The sequence below is a fragment of the Oryctolagus cuniculus genome, chromosome 20 (genome assembly GCF_051225735.1).
Source record: "Oryctolagus cuniculus isolate XC-2025 breed Fujian yellow rabbit chromosome 20, ASM5122573v1, whole genome shotgun sequence".
Lineage (NCBI taxonomy): Eukaryota > Metazoa > Chordata > Mammalia > Lagomorpha > Leporidae > Oryctolagus > Oryctolagus cuniculus.
In genome coordinates, this window is record NC_142886.1 from 24,968,158 (window position 1) to 24,989,501 (window position 21,344).

General features: G+C 56.8%; 1 protein-coding gene and 1 long non-coding RNA gene across 10 annotated transcripts; one reads left to right on the forward strand and one right to left on the reverse strand.

Annotated features, from left to right (window-relative positions):
* Positions 1-635: 635 nt before the first annotated feature.
* ABCD4 (ATP binding cassette subfamily D member 4) lies at positions 636-17,171 on the reverse strand. Of its 9 annotated transcripts, none has more exons than XM_002719583.6 (19): positions 16,975-17,171; positions 14,147-14,265; positions 13,872-13,999; positions 12,124-12,263; positions 10,951-11,067; positions 10,488-10,613; positions 9,265-9,315; positions 6,502-6,596; positions 6,255-6,376; positions 6,064-6,155; positions 5,801-5,890; positions 3,870-4,078; positions 3,696-3,787; positions 3,276-3,312; positions 2,850-2,899; positions 2,060-2,112; positions 1,699-1,775; positions 1,129-1,244; positions 636-1,034 (listed from the first exon to the last, which is right to left on the reverse strand). In XM_002719583.6, exons 1-19 carry the CDS (start codon positions 17,010-17,012, stop codon positions 966-968), a joined length of 1,821 nt encoding a protein of 606 aa, XP_002719629.2. In that variant the 5' UTR covers positions 17,013-17,171; the 3' UTR covers positions 636-965. The 9 variants fall into 9 exon arrangements, 6 of the variants coding, with proteins under 6 accessions (XP_002719629.2, XP_008270274.2, XP_051682207.2 ...); XM_008272052.5 differs by having other exon boundaries at positions 3,870-4,141; XM_051826247.3 differs by having other exon boundaries at positions 3,870-4,141; positions 12,095-12,263; positions 16,975-17,151.
* LOC149120109 (uncharacterized) lies at positions 2,893-5,794 on the forward strand. Its single transcript, XR_016226708.1, has 3 exons — positions 2,893-3,303; positions 4,424-4,518; positions 4,716-5,794. It is a non-coding gene; the product is annotated as an uncharacterized LOC149120109 (long non-coding RNA).
* Positions 17,172-21,344: the final 4,173 nt, after the last annotated feature.

Below are 21,344 nucleotides of genomic sequence, written 5' to 3' on the forward strand. Positions count from 1 at the left end.
TCCAGTCCAGCTCTCTGCTGTGGCCTGGGAAGGCAGTGGAGGATGGCCCAAGTGCTTGGGCCCCTGCACCCGCATGGGAGACCAGGAGGAGGCACCTGGCTCCTGGCTTCGGATGGGTGCAGTGCCGGTCATGGTGGCCATTTGCGGGGTGAACCAATGGAAGGAAGACCTTTCTGTCTCTCTAATTCTACCTGTCAAATAAAAAAATTACATCATTTATGTCATAAAAAATACAGGCATCTGGCAAAAAAAAAAAAAAAAAAAAAAAAGAATCATGAGGGTGATGCACAGACAATGGGACTCTGGGTGAGGACTCCGGTTCAGTAACTGTCTCCTCTATCTGGTTTGTTATTGTTGATCCCTAAAGTGGGTTATGTGTGAGAATGCCAAAGCTTACTTTAGTTGATAAGGGAAAGGGATTTATTCTTATCTGGATTAAGATAAGAAGGACAAGAGGGCCCTTGAGGCTCCTGGCTCAGGTACCAAGGCTGCTGACAGCCGGAAAGCGACAGGTGGAAGGACAGGGCCTGCAGGAGCCTGCAGCCCAGGGCGGAGAGCAGTACTCCTGCCCCCGGGCTCCCGGGAGAGCAGAGAACACAGATGATTCTGTCACACAGAGGTACAGAAGGCAGAGCTGCAAAAATACTCTTTTTAATACTGCACTATTTCTTTTTAAGAAGTTATAAAATTTCCATGGTCAGTTCATTACAGTTGCAAACCTGAGCTGAATCTCTTCACTCCAGGGCCAGTATTCTTTCCACCCTGACCCTGCAAATTCCTCATGATCCCACACGCTCCGATTTTCCTTCAGCCAACAGGGGCTGAAGTAATGTGTAAGGAATCAGCACTTCAAGCATGGAGGCCTGTCCCTGGGCCGCCCTGGCCAGGGCTCCCCCACGGGCCTCGCCTGCGCGCACCCACCGGGAGCTCAGCTGGCCTGCCCGGGGCCAGTCCCGTACTCAGCCTCATGGCGCCTTGAGTCTGCTCAGTTCCCATCTTCCTCCTCCACAGAGCCTCAGAAGCAAGGAGTGAAACTAGGAGAGACCGCGACGCAGGGTCAGGCGTCTGGGGCCGGGGAATGATGGCCAGCCTGCCGCCCCACCCCTTGGCGGCCCGCGAGCCCCGCACCTTCTCCAGGCTGCGCCTGTGGCCCACGCTGATGAAGGTCACGCCCAGCTGCTGGCCGATGCGGTAGAGCTCGCCCTCCACGTCCTCCGTCAGCGCGCTGGTGGCTTCATCGAGAACTGCGTGGGGTAACGCAGGAGCAGTGCAAGACCTCAGCCCTGCCCTGCGGCCTCTGGTCTCCAACCTGCACTCAGCCTGGGCCACAGTCGGGCCCCTGGGAGAGGAGGGGCCTCTAGAGCCCAGGGAATCCTCCTGTGAGCACAGGGGAAATCCCTCACTTTCCTAAAGACAAACCCCGCCTGCCCTGGGACCGCCTAGCCAATGCAAGCCAGGGTTGCTGTGTAGGGCACAGCTGCCCACCTCTGCCAGCACGGCTCGGGAGGCCTGCTCCCTTGACGGCAGAGCTGAGGGGCCACCATCAGCTGGCTCTCGGCCTCCGACCGCTGCAGTCAGCGCTACGTTCTCTCTCCGGCTGCTCGGGGGGTGGCAGCCACTGCCCCTCTCGGGCACGGGACACAGACACACCCAGGCGGGCACAGGTGTGCGCATGTGTGGCTGCAGGGCGCGCCTCACCTGCGTACTTTGGCTGCAGGTAGAAGAGCCGGGCGAAGGAGAGTCTTTGCATCTCCCCTGGAGACAGGACATCGTACCTGAGGGGAGGGGGTGGCTGCTGAAGGGAGGAGCCGGCTGGCCTTTGCCTCCACGGGGTCTGGGCTAGAAGTTCTTTCTGCGGAGGGGGTGACCCCCAGAGGCCCCACCCTTTTCAGTCACGCCCCTGATGCCCACAAAAGGTGAGGCCAAAATTCTGTTCTCAAGGGGCACAAAACCTGTACCCAATGGAGCAGACTTAGGGGCCAGGAACAGAACCCCCAGGATGCATGGTTCTCATGGGGGAGACAGTTCTGGAGCTCCCCTACCCCCACACCATTCCTACCAGTTCCAATCCACCTGCTGGTCCAGACCGTCTGTCCTTGTCACCAAGCTGGACTGCAACAGACCCAATGGCACAAATTCCATGTAAGGGCTGGACCCTGCTTCCCGCCCTCTGGGGAATCCTCCCTTGGTCTCCAAACACACACACACCCCTGGGGCGCACCTCACACCCATGGGGCGCACTGAGGTGGGGGCCGAGAGAGCAGTCTGCGCAGGCAGAGGAACACGCCACCAACTGCACTGTTCAGACTCCGTGGAGCGTGTGACAGTAAAGCCCAGAGCAACACAGCCCATTCAAGATGGTCTGGAAATTCTCTAGGCACTGTGGCGTAGTGGGTAAAGCCGCCGCCTGCAGTAACGGCATCCCATATGGGTACCGGTTCTAGTCCTGGCTGCTCCACTTCCAATTCAGCTCTCTGCTATGGCCTGGGAAAGCAGTAGAAGATGGCCCAAGTGCTTGGGCCCCTGCACTTGCGTGGGAGACCCAGAAGAAGCTCCTGACTCCTGGCTTCAGATCGGCCCAGCTCTGGCCGTTGCGGCCATCTGGGGAGTGAACCAGCAGATGGGAGACCTCTCTCTCTGTCTCTACCTCTTTCTGTAACTCTTTCAAATAAATAAATCTTAACCAAAACAAAACAAAACAACCAGCCCACAGCTCTCACAGCCGATTTCTAGTCCCACTCTGCCAGTCTTGGGTCAGCAGCAGCAGGCCCAGCTCAGCTGGGCCAGCACTGACCTGTGGCCAGTGCTCCCAGGTGGGCTTGGGTCCTTGGGGACCTGCCCCCACTTACCAGGCCTGCCAAGTCCAAGAACCTTAGGATCCTCTCATCATCAGTAGAACCTGCAAAACAGAGACGGCTTCCTCAACAGATCAGCTCCTTCGGGCCAGAACAGACAGGTGGGAGGGGCAGCAGCCACAGAATGCTGGGCTGAGGCTCGCCAGGGACAGGTGAGCCCACTTGCTGAAGGGAGGGGCAGGTGATGGAAGAACTCACTTCCCCTCCTCGACGGGCGCCTCTGCACAAGGAGGCGAAGACAGAACAAGGTGGGGCTGGGGCTCAGAGCCCAGGACAGTCAGCAGGTGGAGGAAGAGGGGACCCAACCGAAACCAGCAGCGTGGCTGGGGCCTTGGCCAAGGCACACAGGGAGGCCTGGTCAGGCAAAGCAGAGCAGGGACAGCCGAGATGCAGGACGTGCCGCAAGGAAGAGCAGCTCACCTGAGTCCGGGTAGATCTCCTTCAGCGGGTAAATCACCTGAAAACAAACACACGGTGGCCTGGGGAAGGCGAGCGGGGCCGGGGCCGCACCACCCAGCCTTCCCACGAACGCCTGGGGATGTAGGAGAGACGGGGGACCCAGCGGGAGAGGCCCCGCCAGCAGACGGCCCGGGGCAGGTTCCCCACGGCCTTTGCTGCGTGTCTGAGGGAGGCTGGCCCAGAAGCCAGCTTCGTGCTCAACAAACGGGCGATATCTCGTCTGCAGATCCCCCCCCCGCCAATCTACCCGCCCCAGGAGCTGCTCAAAGTCCAACCACGAATGCCCACTGCAATGCTCTCTGAGCCAGAGTTCCCAGGATGGACCACTCTGCTGCCCACTGCAGCAGGGGGTTTGGGGGGGATGCGGCCCACAAGGCTGACCTGCTCCCGCAGGGTCCCGTCGGTGAAGAACGGCTTCTGTGGCAGGAACAGTACCCCATGGGGCCCAAACTCCGCCAGCATCTGCACCGAGCCTGCAGAGCCCCCCATACAGCTCCATCCGGGGACGTGCTGGGGATGGCGATTGCCTCTTCTCCCCAGGGAGGCCCCGCTTACCCCGCGAGCTGGCCCACAGGCCGCCCAGCACCCGCAGCAGGGAGGTCTTGCCCGTGCCCGTGTTGCCCGTGATGAGCAGGCTCTGGCCCTCGCAGATCTTCAGGCTCAGGTCCTTGATGAGTGGCTTGTCGGACGAGGGGGCGGAGACGGAGACCCGCTCCAGGACGAAGGCCACGTCTGCGGGCTCTGCTGCTGGCCACCCAGGGGCCCTGGGGTCAGAGAAGGCCATGGGGAGGGGCTTCTCTTTGGAGACATCACTTCCGGCCTGGGGGCTGTTAGGGGCTGTGTTGAAGCTCCGATCCCCAGGACAGGGAGCAGAACAGCACTACCTCGGAGGTTAAAGGGGGGTGACATTGGAAGAAGCCCTGAAGGGCACACAGGAAGGGCTCCAGCAAGGGGGCCGCCTTCTGCGAGGCATGGAGCCTCAGAGTCCTTGAGTTGCAGCTGTCACCCCACCGAGCAGGAACTAAGCTACTTGCCCAGGGTGGGCAAGAGCTGACTTTGTGTAACGCTAATGTTGGTGTGTTTTCGTGGTGCCACGGTGTGACGGGAAGACCGGGGAGCAGCTGGGAGTACTGAATGCCAGACACTCGAGGGATGTCCGCCTTCTCCAAGAACACCGCCCTCACCCCAGCCTCTGGGCTCACAGGTGCACAACTTTCATTTTGAAAAGGGGCAACATCAGTGCTTCATTTCCTAAGACAGAGTTGGCCACACAGTGTTCGTTTTTTTAAAAAAATGATTTTTGGGGGGCCGGTGCTGTGGCGCAATGGGCTAAGTCTGTCTGCAGCACTGCATCCTATATAGGCACTGGTTCGAGTCCCAGCTGCTCCTCTTCCTATCCAGCTCTCTGCTATGGCCTGGGGAAGCAGTGGAAGATGGCCCAAGTCCTTGGGCCCCTGCACCCACGTGGGAGATCCAGAAGAAGCTCCTGGCTCCTGGCTGTGGATCAGCCCAGCTCTGGCCATTGTGGCCATTTGGGGAGTGAACCTGCAGATGGAAGACTTTCTCGGTCTCTCCTCTCTGTAACTCTGCCTCTCAAATAAATAAATCTTTTTAAAAAATGATTTCAGACTGTTTTCATTCAAAAAAATCTATTTCTGGTGAATTTAAATGAATGGCCATTTTTTCCCATCTTATTTGAAAGACAGGCAGAGATTGATAGAGATCTTCTATCCACTGATGATCCCCAAATGCCCACAACAGCCAAGGCTGGACAGGCTGAAGACAGAAGCCAGGAACTCGGTCTGGGTCTCCCGTGCGGGCAGCAGGGATTCAATGCTTGAGCCAACACCCAGTGCTCCCAGGGTGAGCATCCGCGGGAAGCTGGGACTCACACCCGGGCGTCCCGAGGGCATTTCCACTGCTGCGGCCACCTCCGCGTTTCTGAACACTCACTACGTGGCCACTGTCAGAGCACCTTCCACGGACAGTGACACCTAAGCCTCACAGCCACCCCAGGAGGAAGACTCCATCCGTGTCCCCTGCTTAGAGGTCAGGACCCTGAGATACACCACAGGAAGTGATTTGCCCAAGAAAAGGGAGGAGAAATCCTGATGCACAGGGCGGTCAGCAGCACCAGAGCTGAGAAGATGCTGGATTAAAGGCATCTCAGGGACAGACACGCCCCCAGCAAAGGGGCAGGGGCCAGAGCTCGGCGGGAGGCAGAGGAAGAGCAGAGGTGTGCACTGGTCTTTTGTCATCTTGGGCCCGGCAGGTGTGTGACCTCTGCCAGCGGAGGGAGTGACGTAAACGAGCGCAGTGACTGTGACACTCGGGCTGTGCCTGGCACAGCATGCAGTGTTCACACCGACTCCTTCCCACCCTGCTCCGTGGCCAGGGAAGGGCAGGGCTCCAGGGGCAGCCCGTGCTGGGCCCCCCCCACAGCCTGCATTCCCAGCTCCCACCCTCTGGCCCAGCCCAGGACTCACTTGTCCAAGTCCCACTGGCTCTCGCCCAGGATCTCGCAGTCCTGTGACTTCAAGGACATGTCCAGCAGGGCCTCCTGAAGCTCCCCGATCCTGGACAGGAAGTGAGAACCTGAGCCAGAGCCAAAGGGGCCCAGGCAAAAGCCAAACAACTTCTGTGTTGCATGTACGCAGTCCAGGGTGGGTTTTTCTGTTCCACTCCTCATTCAGCTCCATCTTCTGCATGGACTCTGCTTGGGAACCAGGGGGACGGGGTGCAGGCTCACCTGTGAGTGTACCCGGCCACATCTGAGAGCGTGGTGGACAGGTCGATGAGCCGGGTGAAGCAGCTGATGAGGTAGATGCACACAAAGGCGTTCTGGGCAGGAAGGAGCGCAGTGGGTGTGGGCTCCACGGAGCCAGCGCTGGCCCAAGGGGCGAGGGGACAGCATCGGGGGTCACCAGGAGGGGCTCTCACCTTGCTGACCAGTGCGCTAAGCTCTGTGGGGCTCAGGTCTCCATAGACCCCACTGAAAATGGGGATTGCGATGACAATGTAACTCAGGATGCTGCCAAGGTAGTCAAAGGTGTTGATGCCGACTGCAGAAGACAGACTGTGTGAGAGGCCCCGGCACAGGAAGAAGCCAGCCTGGCCCCGCTCTCCCTGGGAGCGGACGCAGGGCTGTGGGAAGGGAAGTGCTCCCCGCCTGGGGGCCTCTGCTTACTGTACAGCCAGAGCTCCTTGGACATCAGCTCCCTCTGGGTCTGCAGGAGTCTCTGCAGCCTGCGGTCGGTCCTCATGTGCTCCACGTGCCCAGCTCTGATGAGGAAAGCTCAGATGTCCGCCAGGCCTGCAGAGGCTCCGCCAGGTGGGGCCCTCACCCCTCATCACATCCTCCTTGGGGACCAAGCCCATCCACGTGATCTTGGCCTCAGACCGTTCCTGCCACCAGCACGCACTCATGGCTCCACTCATTCCTCATGGCAATGTCCATGGAAATGACACAACCTCTAGAGTTGGCCAGACCTGGTTCAAATCCTGGCTCTGGCCAGTTACTAACTTGGTGACCCTGCAGGCAACTCAAGCCTGAGCCTCAGTTTTCTCAGCTGTACAATGGAGCTAACAATGCCTACCTAACAGGTTGGATTAAGAATGAAGAGTTTCCAAGTAGCAGTGGGTAGTGTGACACAGTGGGTTACACCTGGGACACCCGTATCCCATTATCAGAGCGCCTGGTTCTAGTCTCAGCTACTCCGTGCTTCCGAACCAGCCTTCTGCTGATACACTTGAGAGACAGCAGGTGATGACCCACGTACTTGGATTCTTGCTGCCCTGGGAGACCCAGATTGAGCAACTGGCTTTAGTCTGGCCCAGCCCTGGCAGTTGTGGACATCTGGGGAGTGACCCAGGGAATGGAAGATTCTCTCTCTTTCTCTGTTGCTCTTTCAAATAAGTCTTTAATTAAAAAAGTTTCCAAATATAAAGTGTCAGATATATGAGTGGCCATCAGTGTTCCAGAGCTGCTATTTTTTTTAAAGATTTATTTGTTTATTTGAAAGGTAAAGTTACAGAGAGGCAGAGAGAGACACAAAGCCAGAGCTGGGCTGATCCAAACCGTGGAGCTTCTTCCAGGTCTCCTAAGCAGCTGCAGGGGCCCAAGGATGTGGGCCATTTTCTACTGCTTTCCAAGGCACACTAGCAGGGAGCTGGATAGGAAGTGGAACAGCCGGGACTTGAACCGGCACCCATATGGGATGCTGGCACTGCAAGGCGGCAGCTGTACCTGCTATGCCACAGTGTCAGACCCGAGAGCTGCTGTTAACAAACAAAATATCCAGGGGCTGGCATTTTGGCACAGTAGGTTAAGCCATGGCCTGGGGCGCTGGCATTTCATATGGGCACCAGCTCGAGTCCCAGCTGCTCCACTTCCAATCCAGCTCCCTGTTAATGCACCTGGGAAGGCAGCGGAAGATGGCCCAAGTTCTTGGGCCCCTGCACCCATGTGGGAAACTCAGATGAAGCTCCTGGTTCCTGACTTTGTCCTGACCCAGCTCTGGCTGTTGGGGACACTTGGGGAGTGAACCAGTGGATAGAAGCTCTCTTTCTGTAAATCTGCATCTTAAATAAGTAAATAAATATTTTCGAGCAGGGGCCGGCACTGTGGCTCAGCGGGTTAACGCCCTGGCCTGAGCGCTGGCATCTCATATTGGCGCCAGTTCTAGTGCTGGCTGTTCCTCTTCTGATCCAGCTCTCTGCTGTGGCCTGAGAGGGCAGTAGAAGATGGCCCAATGAGATGAGAGACCCAGAAGAAGCTCCTGGCTCCTGGCTTTGGATCGGCGCAGCTCCGGCCGTTGCAGCCATCTAGGGAATGAACCATCGGATGGAAGACCTCTCTTTTTCTGTCTCTCCTCTCTCTGTGTAACTCTGACTTTTGAATAAATTAAAACAAAACAAACAACTCAGAGCAGTCACTCAGGCCAGGCTCTGTTAGTGCGATAAAGAGGAGGGTAAGACAGTCCTGCCGTCCAGGAGCTCCTGGCCCAGAGGGCAGGCAAACAGGACATGGAGTATGGAAGTTAAGCCTGTCCTCAGGGCCAATGCAGCAAACAGAGCGTGGGGAAGTGCTCCAGAGGAGGTGAGTGGGGCTTCAAGGCGGGGTAGGAATTCTCCAGGCAGGAAAGGTGGCTGGAGGAGAGGAGAGGGTTGTAGAATTTATCCTTTCTTGGCACAATCCGATTTTGCAGAGAGGCCACAGACACAGCCATCGGGGACTCCAGGAATGAATGTGCCTCCCCCCAGAGCCCAGAGCAGCCCTGCCCAGCCTGGGGCCCAGCACCTGCTCAGATTCCTATTCTTGGTGCTCCCAAGGAGGTGTTGGCTGCACACTGCCACAGAGCTGGGCAGAAAAGCAAAGAACTCCGGGAAATCGGATCCACCCCTAAGTACAGGCGATCCAAAAAGTAGCTTCCATTTCCTAAGCACAACCCGCTGGAGCCTGCGCTATGGGTGCAGACACTGACTGGGCACAGGGCCCTGCCCGGGCACTGGAGGGAAGGATGGACCTCACACACTGTCACAGGAGACCGGACGCCGGGTCCACCTGGACAGCGTGGAGAGACGGTCTCCAGATCTGAGAGGCTCCCATCCCCTCCCACGCTGCCGAGACCAGGGCTCAGCCATGGGCGTCGGGCACCAGCAGAAGGCCACTTCGCAGACAGAAAGCCACGGGCACAAGATGCCTCCCAGCCATCAGCACGGACCACGAAGCCCTCACCGCGTTCTCTGACTCTCGGGTCCGTGCCGGCCCACCAACCACAGCCGGCCCCTGTAAGGAACCACCCGGTCCAGGGGCCGGCCCCTGGCCCTACGCGATGGGCAGGCGTGGGCAGAGGGTCACAGCCAACACTCAGCCACCGGGCTCAGCAGTGGCAGGTGGTGGTAAGATCAGCTCTGCAAGGGAGAAAGGGAATGACCCCTGCAGACTCACCTGTAGAAAGCAGCAGGCTCTGCGTTCACCCGAATCTGCATGTGCTTGAACCTGGGCAGACGGGGAAAGGGTGCTGGCGATGGGAAGTCCCGGCCCCTCCCCATCAGAGACCTGGATGAAGACCCCCTCTTCCCAGGCCAGATAAACCCTCCAAGCTGTGGCTGCAGGGGCAGGGAGTGGCATTTGTCCCTGTCCCACACCAGAGTACCTGGGTTCAACACTCACCTCCTGCTGATGCAGAGCCGGGAGGCAGCGGTGACGGCTCGAGTAGTGGGGTTCCTGCCACCCACGTGACACACAGCTGCACTGACCAGCACCTGGCTTTGCTCTCCCCAGCCCCCACCCTTACCACTGCAGTCCTCTGGGGAGTGAATTAGTGGACGGCAGCTCCCTTTCATATAAGTAAATACATTTGGAGTCTGAATTATGTATTTTCTTCCTTTCTTTTTTAAAGGCAGAGAGAGAGACAGAAAGAGATCTTCCATCTGCTGCTTCACTCCCCAAATGCCTGCAACAGCCAGGGCTGGGCCAAGCTGAAGTCAGGAGCCCAGAACTCAACTGGGGTCTCCCAAACACTTGAGCCGCCACCACTGCTGCCCAGGATGTGTGTTAGCAGGAAGCAGAGGGACCAGGACCTGACCCAGGCACTCTGATGTGTGATGCGGACATCCCAGGCACCGTCTTAACTGCCCCCGAAATAAATACATTTAAAAATAAATAAAAAAGATGAATAAAATTTTAAAAACCAAAACGAACACGTGGCTGCCCTGACCCCCCTCCCTGGGCCTAGCACAGGGATGAGACGTGCCAGGGCCTTCTGGCTGCAGGGGCTCTGCAGAGGCAGGGCTGCTGCTGCGCAGGTGCTTCTCTGCCCACCGCGCCTGCTCCTCTCGGTGCCCAGCCTGAAGGACGTCAAGAAACAGAGCAGGCCTGAGCCCGCCAACTGCCACAGCCTACTGACGCGAGAGAGGACACTTAGACCAGAAGCGTGTGAGAAGGCCGGGAGATAATGACAGCGGTGGCACCGTCCTCAGCATGTCCCGTCCGAGCCCACTCAGCCTCACAAGTCTCTTGGCAGGCAGCCGGGCCACCCCCACTTCAGAGGTGAGCAAATGGAAGCTTAGAGGGGAGACCTCACCCACGATCACACTCAGGCCGTGTGCACCCAGAGCCCACCCCCTGACCACTCTGCGGGGCCCCAGAGCTCGGGGAGGGAGACTGACCTGAAATCCCCCTCCAGCTTCTCCTGCTGCACCAGCTTCGTCACAATGGGCCCCATCAGAGTTTTGTTCACCATGGTCCCCAGCATGAAATACCCGAAGATGCTCACGGGCCCAAGCCAGCCTGTGCTGCAAGGCAGAGGGAGGGAGGGCGAGGAAGAGTGAGGGGTGCCCCATATCCCCACAGGCCCCAGCCGGGACGCCTCCCCTCTCGTCTCATCTCAGCAGCCCCGTCTGCTCCTATGGGGGGGGGGGGGCACCTGACATTCAGTGAGAGCTGTCAAAGTGCCAGGATCCCTGCGATGCTGGAACAGCAGAGGGCAACAGGCAGAGCTGGGCCTGAGCACGTGCCATAGGACGACACCCTGGGGTGCAGGTGGGCGGGCGGGGAGGGAGGCCTCCTTCGGACCTGACCTGGGAGAGCCAATGCCCACCCCAGGCGACCTTGAGGGCGGAGAGGCTTCACCTCTGGAAGCACTGGTAAGTGTAGTAGACGAGGGTGAAGGGGGAGATGATCAGCTGGCTGGCCATGCTGCTGAGCTGCCGGCAGAACCGCTCCACGTCCTGGCTGATGCGCTGGTCCCTGGGGCGACGACACAGGGGCTGGACCTCGGGCTGCACAGACCTGACCGCTTCTCCCAACCTCGCCCTCCAGCGCCGCCAGCAGGTACCCGGCGGGAAGAAGGACCCAGGGAAGGCTGGTTTTCCGGAGCAACTAACCCTCAGCGCCTTCATCAGGGTTCCGGGCAGCAGCTTCCTACAGTGCCTCAGAAAAAGTGAGACTGCAAGGCTCCAGCACCCAGGGACTTGTGCCAGCCCTGAGCAGAGCCAGAGGACACTTGAAGGGGGAGGCAGCCGTTCTCTCTGGATGGTCAGGAAAACTGGCCCTGCTATCTCCCTTCTCCCTACTTTCTCTGCTTTGAGCCCGAGCCTGCTCCATTCCAGCTGGGCGGCTGAGCCGCCATAAGGCGCTGAGGGTGGAAGTGGCGGCCGCCTGCCCAGGGTCTCTGCTGCGAAGCTGGTCTGAGCTGAAGAAAGGCCGCCTCGAGGTCCCATCTCACCCCCAGGGCCACACTGACTGCTACTCGTGATGAGACTGAGTGGCCCTGGGCAAGTCACTGGCCATCCCTCACTCCCAGGGAGCACCTGCTATGTGTTGGGCTCTGTGCTCGGGGCTACCCGAACCCCAGCCCTTCATCCTCTGAAACAGGAACTACTGTCGTCCTCAACTTACAGAAGGGGACCTGGGGCGCAGTGTACGAGCTGCAAGCTGGGAGGTGCCAGTTGAATCCTAGCCTGCAGTCGGTTTGTTCCCTGCAGAAAAGCCCAGGGCTGGTCTTCCAGCAAGGTCACTGTCTTCCAGGGGGCCTCCCCGGCCACCCAGGGTATGAACCGGACAAAAGGGAGCTGCTCCTGGCCTCCTTGTTTTAGCTCCTGTTCTCAATGCTGCAGCCTCTCCAGGCAGCCTCAGCAAAGCACCCCCACCCCGCCACCCCACCACCCTGCCTGGCCTCTGTGCGCAATATCTGTAAGTAACCAAAGCAGACAATCTCCTTGGGGCCTGCCGCCCGGCCTCCCAAGGGCTAAGCCAGACGGACAGGGTCACGCACAGGGGCATGAGCACAGGGAAGGCGCCTACGGGTTATCGATGTCATCCCGCAGCACGTTCAGGGTGTAGTACACGCGGCCCCGGAAGTAGAGGCGGTGCAGGTGCTCGGTGAGGTCCTTCCTCCAGCTCACATACAGCAGCTTGCAGGTGAACTGGTCAAAGCTCTTCAGCTGTGCAGTGGGGGAGGCAAGGGGAAGGGAGGGGAGGGAGAGCTGGCTTCCTGCGAGTCTCGGTTCAAAGCTCAGGGCTGGCAGGAAGCCTCTGCTGACCGGCCCGGCCCCTCTGATCACTCAGCACTTTTCTTGTTTACAGAGGATTCTCCCTTCCTCATTCACCCGCGGGTTCATTCCCTCTGCAAATCCGAAGGCCCAACCAAGGCAAGGCCCTTGCGCTCCCACAGGTGCCTGCCTTGCTGGGGCCACGTTGCCCATCCCACTAATGTTCTTCCTCCCTGGCCCCGATGCTGGCAACGGGGTTCAGCATGTGGTAAGTGCGTGTGGGCTAAAGGCCCATCCAAAGCAGCCGGAGCAGGATGAGAAGCAGTTTCTCCAAGAAAACAGGCGGCAGAGCCCGGCAGAGAAGAGCGGCAGGGTCTTCCGCTGCTGTCTGTGGAGCACCAATGCGCTGAGCACTGGGACACGGCGGTGAGCTCAGGATGCCGCCGGGAAACCTGGGTGAGGGCTGCGGCATGCTGCGGCATGCTATGGCAGAGGACACTCCGGTACAGAGAGGGACGGCGTGGCGGAGGGAAACAGGGGAAAGTTGAGGACTTGAAGAGGTGATGATGGAGGTCTACTGAGACCCGAGCAGGGCGCGGGCATTGAGGCGCAGTGGGTTAAGCGGCCGCCTATGACGCCAGCATCCCATCTGAGCACTGGTTCTAGTCCTAGCTGCTCTGTTTCTGACCCAGCTCCTTGCTACTGTGGGAAAGCAGCCAAAGAGGGGCCAAGGACTTGGGCCCCTACCATCCACGTGATAGACCCAGCTGCAGTTCCTTCCTCAGCATTTTCGACGTTGTGGCCATTTGGGGAATAAAGCAGTGGATGGAAGATTTTCTCTCTGTAACTCTGCCTTTCAAATAAATAAATCTTAGTAAACTAAAAAGAAAGAAAAATGAGAAGGCTTTAGCCAACTGAACAAAGGGTGGGGGGGCTGGCGCTGTGGTGCAGCGGGTTAAAGCCCTGGAATGAAGCACCAGCATCCCATATGGGCGCCAGTTCTAGTACCGGCTGGCTGCTCCTCTTCCCACCCAGCTCTCTGCTGTGGCCTGGGAAAGCAGAAGATGGCCCAAGTCCTTGGGCCCCTACATTCGCATGGGAGACCTGGAAGAAGTTCCTGGCTCCTGATTTCGGATCAGCCCAGCTCTGGCCATTGTGGCCATTTGGGGAGAGAACCAGAGAATGGAAGACCTCTCTCTCTCTGCTTCTCTGTAACTCTGCCTTTCGAATAAATAAATAAATATTAAAAAAAAAAAAAAAGTGTTCTGAGCTCCCTAAAGCAGGAGGTCTGGGAATGAAACAGACAATGCCCATTTCCACTAAATGCTGAATTCAATCCAAACCTCGTGGTCCAGCCCTGGGAGATGGAAACACGGGAGAGAATGGTCCAGAGTGTGCCAACAGGAAGATCAATGCCCTGTCTAGGCTCCAATCCCCCAGGGCAACCAGCATCCTCCTAGTTCCCAGAAAGGGGAGGGGACACAGCCTCGCGGCTTGCCTCCTGCTTCCTGGAGGAGGTCTGGGCACTCCACCGGCACTGGACCGGAGGGGGAGCCTTACCGAGGAGTTGACAACGATGAGCACCACAGCCAGGAACGTCAGGGCCTTGAACCCATCCAAGTCTTTGCTCCCCAGGACCCCGTAGTACTGACTGGGGATCAGGCCAACCTGGTAGATGACCAGTTGTTCTAGGGCAAGGGCGAGGAGTCAGAAGTCCGTGGTAGGGGTTAATAAGAAGAAGACTCCCCTCTCACTCACCCACACGCTAGAGAGGCGGAGGGGGACCCAGAACCAGGGCGCTACCTCCGTCCCCCGCCCCGGCCGCATTCACTCACCCAGCAGGGCCACACATAAGAGGGTCAGGAACATCAGGACGTTCTGCGCCGACCACGAGGGAAACAGAACCTTCTGTATCCTCAGGAACCGCTGCAGAAACTGCAGATCTAACCTGGGCCTGAAGCAGAGAGGCAGAGGGACGGCCAGGCGGGCAGTGAGGCCTCGGGGAGCTGCTGTTAGGCCTCCCTGCACCGTCCTGCAGAGGGGCTGGGCCATGCAGAAACCGGGTTTCCAGATACTGATAATGGCAGGGGGAAGGGTGGGGGAGATGTAACATTATTAACACAAGGAAATGCAGGAGAATATCTTTTTTTTTTTTTTTTTTTTTTTTTTTTTTTTTTTTTTTTTTTTTGACAGGCGGACAGTGAGAGAGAGAGACAGAGAGAAAGGCCTTCCTTTTCCATTGGTTCACCCAATGGCTGCTGCGGCCGGCGCGCTGCAGCCAGTGCACCACGCTGATCCAAAGCCAGGAGCCAGGTGCTTCTCCTGGTCTCCCATGCAGGTGCAGGACCCAAGGACTTGGGCCATCCTCCACTGCAGAGAGCTGGACTGGAAGAGGAGCAACCGGGACAGAATCCGGTGCCCCAACCGGGACTAGAACCCAGGGTGCTGGCGCCGCAGGCAGAGGATTAGCCTATTGAGCCACGGCTCCGGCCAGGAGAATATCTGAATGGAGATACCCAAATGATACCGAGGTGGGAAAGTATTCCTCCAATCAGATCCCCGATCCACAAATAATAAAGGCAAAACTGATGGATTTAATTTCATTATGATTAAATATTTTTGTTCAACACAGTGTCTTTTCTTTTCTTTTCTTTCTTTCTTTTTTTTTTTTTTTTTTTTGACAGACAGAGTGGACAGTGAGAGAGAGAGAGACAGAGAGAAAGGTCTTCCTTTGCCGTTGGTTCACCCTCCAATGGCCGCCGCGGCTGGCGCGCTGCAGCCAGCGCACCACGCTGATCCGATGGCAGGAGCCAGGTGCTGATCCGATGGCAGGAGCCAGGTACTTATCCTGGTCTCCCATGGGGTGCAGGGTCCAAGGACTTGGGCCATTCTCCACTGCACTCCCGGGCCACAGCAGAGAGCTGTCCTGGAAGAGGGGCAACCGGGACAGAATCCGGTGCCCTGACCGGGACTAGAACGCGGTGTGCCGGCGCCGCAAGGCGGAGGATTAGCCTAGTGAGCCACGGCGCCGGCCCAACACAGTGTCTTAAAGAGCTGGAGCAGCTACGTGCAGTGTAAAAGCAACACAAACTGAATCCACAGCACACAACCTGTTCCTGCACACCAGGAAGCCGAGAAAGGATATACACAGGTGATTCACAAAGAGGAAAAGCAGATGGCTAACCGGCACAGGAATGTGAACACAGGGGGAGAACACTTTGCAGCCACGAGATCGGCACTCTCCAGACCAGACAAGCCCAAACGATACGGGCAACTGGAACCTTCTGCTGGGATGTACAAACGGGTGTAAGTGCTCCAGGGAACAACCCAGCAGATCAGAGGTGACCATGGGGACACACCTGCCAGAATGCTCCTGAACTGTGGTCTGTGGTGGTGAAAAGCTGGAAACAACCTAGGTCTATGGGGCGCAGAGGGTTAAAGTCCCGGCCTGCAGCACCGGCATCCCATGTGGGCGCTGGTTCAAGTCCCGGCTGCTCCACTTCCATCCAGCTCTCTACTATGGCCTGGTAAAGCAGTAGAAGATGGCCCAAGCACTCCCGTGGAAGACCCAGAAGAAGCTCCTGGCTCCTGGCTTTGGATCAGCTCAGCTCTAGCTATTGCGGCCATTTGGTGAGTGAACCAGTGGATGGAAGACTCTCTCTCTCTGTAATGGAAGGAAGAAGGGAGGAAGGAAGGAAGAGGTCTATGCACACAGAGTGGCATCACACAGCACCCACAAGTGAGAACCAGAGTGCCCCACAGCACAGGATGACAAATACACAACGTGGGGGCCGGCACCCATATGGGCACAGGTTCGAGTCCCAGTTGCCAGGAACTTCCTCCAGGTCTTCCCACACAGGTGCAGGACAGGTGCACGCCATCTTCTACTGATTTCCCAGGCCATGGCAGAGAGCTGGATCGGAAGTGGAGCAGCCAGGTCTCGAACCGGTGCCCATGTGGGATGCTGGCACTGCAGGCGGCGGCTTCACCGCAGGCTGCTCCACTTTCAATCCAGTTCCCTGCTGATGCACTTGGGAAAGCAGCGCAAGATGGCCTGAGTAGGAGACCTGGGTGAAGCTCCTGACTCCTGGCTTCCGCCTGGCCCAGCTCCGGCCACTGCCGCCATTTGGGGAGTGAACCAGCAGACGAAAGATTCTCTCTCTCTGTAACTCTACCTTGGAAATAAATATATAAATCTTAAAAAAAAAAAAAAACAAAAAAAAAAAACAAAAAAACTGGAGGTAAATTTTTTTAATCACAGTATATTACCATTTCTATAAATTCAAAGTCACTGTTTTTAGGGTAACTTTTAAAGGTGACTGTAAAAACCCTCCCTCACCACAGCACGGCGGTGGGTGTCTGAGAAGGGGAGAGAAGGGGACAGAACCGCAAGGACGATCATAAAAGGAGGGGTTGGCACCATCAGTCCTGCGCACCCAGAGAATGCCAGTTGCGAAGGCGAGAGCCCACAAGCAGGGAGCAGGCGGCGACGGACTCCGCGCCAAGGCCGAGGGGCAGCAGCGGGGCAGTGCAGCCCCGGATCCCACAGGAGGGCGGGCGCCCTGCGCGGCCACCTGAGCCGGGAAGGGGGCTCAGCGCGGCGGACGCCACATCCCCGGGCCGGACGCCCCAGACCCAGCTCGCCTCCCAGCCGCCTGCTCACCTGGAGCCGGCTCCAGGCGCGGGCCCCGGGACCGCCATGACCCCGAGTCCTACTAGCGAGCTATCACTGCGGTCCCCGGGTCGGCTCCGGGCAGAGTCCGAGGCGCTCGCGGCCGGCCCGGGAGGGGCGGGGCCTCGGCGACCACAGAGACGGCGGCGGATAGAGAGGACGCATCGCTCCCGGAAGCGACCGACTTCTCCGAAACCTACCAAAGAGAGCCCAGGGTGGATTAGGCCAACCCGGCGGCTAGAGCGCCCCCTTCTGGACCTGGAAGGTTTCCCCTTGGACAACCGGCTCCTGGCTATGTAACTTTTTTTTTTTACAATAATTTTAGATTTTTAATCTAGTAGATGTTTCACACATTGCTCCAGAGAAGCCAGCGCGATCTTTAAAAAAACACTGATCAAGGGCCGGCGCTGTGGCATAGCGGGTAAGGCAGCCGCCTGCAGTGGCGACATCCCATATGGGATGTTCGAATCCCTGTTGCTCCTCTAATGATCCAGCTCTCTGCTGTGGCCTGGAAAAACAGTAGAAGATGGCCCAAGTGCTTGGGCCCCGGCACCCATGTGGGAGACCGGGAGGAAGCTCCTGGCTCCTGGCTTTGGATCAGCACAACTCTGGCCATTGCAGCCAATTGGGGAGTGAACCAGCAGATGGAAGGCCTCTCTCCCTCTCTCTCTGCTTCTGCCCTATCTCTCTGTAACTCTGCCTTTCAAGTAAAATAAATAAATTTTTAAAAAGAAAAAGAAAAAACAGATCAAGTTTCCAATTGCAGTGGAAATAAAATCTAAACATCATTGTTCCTTCTAGCTGGGTTTTGTTTCTTTCTTTTTTTTTTTTTTTTTTATTTGACAGAGTTAGACAGTGAGAGAGAAAGGTCTTCCTTCCGTTGGTTCATTCCCCAAATGGCTGCCTCAGCCAGCGCTGCACCGATCCAAAGCCAGGAGCCAGGAGCTTCTTCCTGGTCTCCCATGCAGGTGCAGGGGCTCAAGCACCTAGGCCATCCTCCGCTGCCCTCTGGGGCCACAGCAGAGAGCTGGACTGGTAGAGGAGCAACCGGGACTAGAACCTGGTGCCCATATGGGATGCCAGCACTGCAGGTGGAGGATTAGCCTAGTGAGCCACGGCACTGGCCCGCTCGCTGGGTTTTATTTCAAGATTTATTTATTTCAAAGGCAGAATGACAGAGGGAGAGGGAGATACACACACACACACACACACACACATGTCTTCCTCCCATTGGTTCACTCTACATGGCCACAATAACCAGGACTGGACCAGGCTGAAGCCAGGAACCTGGACTTCATCATCTCCCACGTGGGTGACAGGGACCCAAGCACTTGGGCCACCATCAGCTGCCTTCCCAGGTCCATTAGCGGGAGGCCTGACTGGAGCCTAAGTAGCTGAGACTCTAATCAGCACTCAGCTGTGGGATGCGGCCTCACTGGGCGGTTAGCCCAGGCCGTCGTGTGGGCCACTTGCTCATTTCTGCTCAATGAAGGGCCACTGTGTTTCAGCCTCAGGGTCCTTGCAGTTGTCTCTGCTGGATCACGCTGCCCCCAGGCCTGGAGCTTCCCACTGCCGGTGCTTGCTCATCAGCAGCTGAGACGCCTCGTGTTCCCCCTACCTGGAATATGTGGTCCTACCCCCTCATTCCCTCGTGCGTTACCCTTTTATATTCATGCTTGTTGTGATCTAAAATGGTCTTGTTTCCTTACTTATTGTGTATCTTCCCCTATCAGAATAAACTTTATGGGGCCAGCACTGTGGCATAGCAGGTAAAGCTGCTGCCTACAGTGTAGGCCTGCCATACAGGCACCGGTTCGAGTCCCAGCTGCTCCACTTCTAATTCAGCTCTCTGATATTGGCTGGGAAAGCAGTGGAAGATGGCCTAAGTCCTTGGGCCCCTGCATCCGGGTGGGAGACCGGGAAGAAGCTCCTGGCTCCTGGCTTTGGATCAGCGCAGCTCTGGCCATTGTGGCCATCTGGGGAGTGAACCAGCAGATGGAAGACCTCTCTCTCTCTCTCTGCCTCTCTCTGTAAATATACCTTTTGAATAAATAAATAAATCTTAAAAAAAAACTTTATCAGAGCAGGGACTCTGCCTACTGTCTGCTAATTCCCCAGTACCTAGAACACTGCTAGTGTGTAGGAAATGCTTAATAACATTTTAAAGTGTTGAAGGGCTGACATGGTGGCGTAGCAGGTAAAGCCATTGCTTGTGACGCAGGCATCCCATATGGGCACTGGTTCCAGTCCTGGCTGCTCCACTTCAGATCTAACTCCGTGCTGGTGGCCTGGGAAAGCAGTGGAAGTAGCCAAGTCTTTGGGCCCTGCCACCACATGGGAGACAGAGGAAGTTCCTGGCTCCTGGCTTTGACCTGGCCCAGCCCCTATTATTGTGGTCATTTGGGGAGCAAACCATGGAAGGAAGACCTCTCTCTATATATATCCTCTCTCTTTCTCCCTCTCTCTTTCTCCCTCTCTCTCATTCTTTCTTTTTCTCTCTCCTCATCTCTGTCTCTCCCTCTCTTTCTGTAACTCTGCCTTTCAAATAAAAATAAATGAATCTTTAAAAACATTAAGTGTTAAGTGAATGAAATGCCTATCAACCGACTACAGGACTCAAAGAGAAGTTCAAGCAGCAGGCTCCCAGAACCCCAGCTTTGAACGTGGTGCACCTCCCCACCTTCCCTCCTCCCCGCCTTCAGTCCTCATGAAGCATCAGCTCCATGCCGAGCGCGCGACGACACCCACGTCTCACCTGTCTGCCTGGAGCCTCCTTGGAGCTGGGAAGGCGGAGCAGCTGTGACAAAGGCACCTGCCAGCGTTCTAATTCTTTGCTGGGCAGGCTCCTCAACACCTTGTACTGAGCCATGTCCTAGGCCTCCGCCCACTGGAAGCCAGCGGCGCTCCCACCTGCCCAGCCCTGTTAACTAAAAAATGTCTCTAGACAGTGCCACATGTCCCTGTGGCTGGGGAGGAGCAGGACCCAGTGTTGCCCCACCCCAAGCATTGAAGACAGAAAGCATCCTACTTGGGGATGATGGGAGTCTTTGTTACTTTGGAAACCAAATAAGCATGTCAAATGGAAAATTTTTGATAAATTAACAAGCCAATCAAACCAAGCAACCTCGCCTCTCTAGGGCAATCCAGGTTTACACCTCTTGGCGTCTTTCACTCTCAGAAATGCCCTGGTTGGCTGGTGGGCCTTGGGCACAGCAGTTGAGACATCACTTCGATACCCGCATGCCGTATCGGAGCGTCTGTGGGAGCCACAGCTCTCTCACAATTCTGGCTTCCCGGGAGCAGCCGGGAGGGCTTAAATACCTGGGCCGACACCCACCTGCGAGCCCCAGATTGAACTCGCAGCTCCTATCTTTGGCCTAGCCCAGCGCTGGCTGTTGCAGGTACCTGGGGAGGGCACCAGCCAACGGGAGAGCTCTCTCTCTCTCTCTGCCTCTCAACTATAAAAATTAAAATTCACAGAAACTTAAAAAAAAATTTAAAAAGCATAAATCAACCAGACAAAAATACAGAGACCGCTATCTTTGCTTGTTTTCTGCTTGCCTTGAACTTCTTTAGCTATTAGACTCCTGCTCTGCTTCCTCACCCTCGTACATAAAAGGAAGACAAGTTGGTCTTTCATAAAAGGGAAAATGATTCCATAACAACAGTTTTAGATGAAGCAGCCGTTTCGCTTCTGGACTCCTCTTACAGATGATTAGCCCAGGGGCAAAGGGGCCAACACAAAGACATCTCTGCAGCTGGGGAGGCAGTGGCAAAACCGGAAAGCAACCAGAGTGTGGCCCAGGAGGACGGTTAAACAAAATAAGTATGCTCACCCTGCAGAGTACGCTTGTACCGCCTCTGGCCAGAATGGGAGAGGTAGCGCCAGCACTGCTGGGACTCACACCCCAGACTTCAAAGCCAGGTTACGTGGGTTCAGATCCCCACTCTTCCAGTAATCTCTGTATGACCTGGGGCCAGTTGCCTCAGTTTCCTAATCTGCGGAATGGAGGCACAGTCTTTCTTACCTCAGAGGGCTGTTGTGGGAAACACATAGGGAAACAGGAAGTATTTAGACAATTCCGGGCAATCCTGAGTTGGGGGTGGGGGTGGGTGTTGTGCAGCAGATTGGGCCACTACTTGGGAATCCTCCATGCCCTATCAGAGTGCTGGTCCCAGCCCTGGCTGCTCTGCTTCTGATCCAGCTTCCTACTAATGCAAATCCTGGGAGACAGCAGATGATGGCCCCTGACTCCCGGGTGGAAGACCTGGATGGAGCTCTGGGCTCTTAGCTTCAGCCTAGCCCAGTACTGGCTGTTATGGGCATTTGGGGGGTGAGCCAGCAGATGGAAGATCTTTCT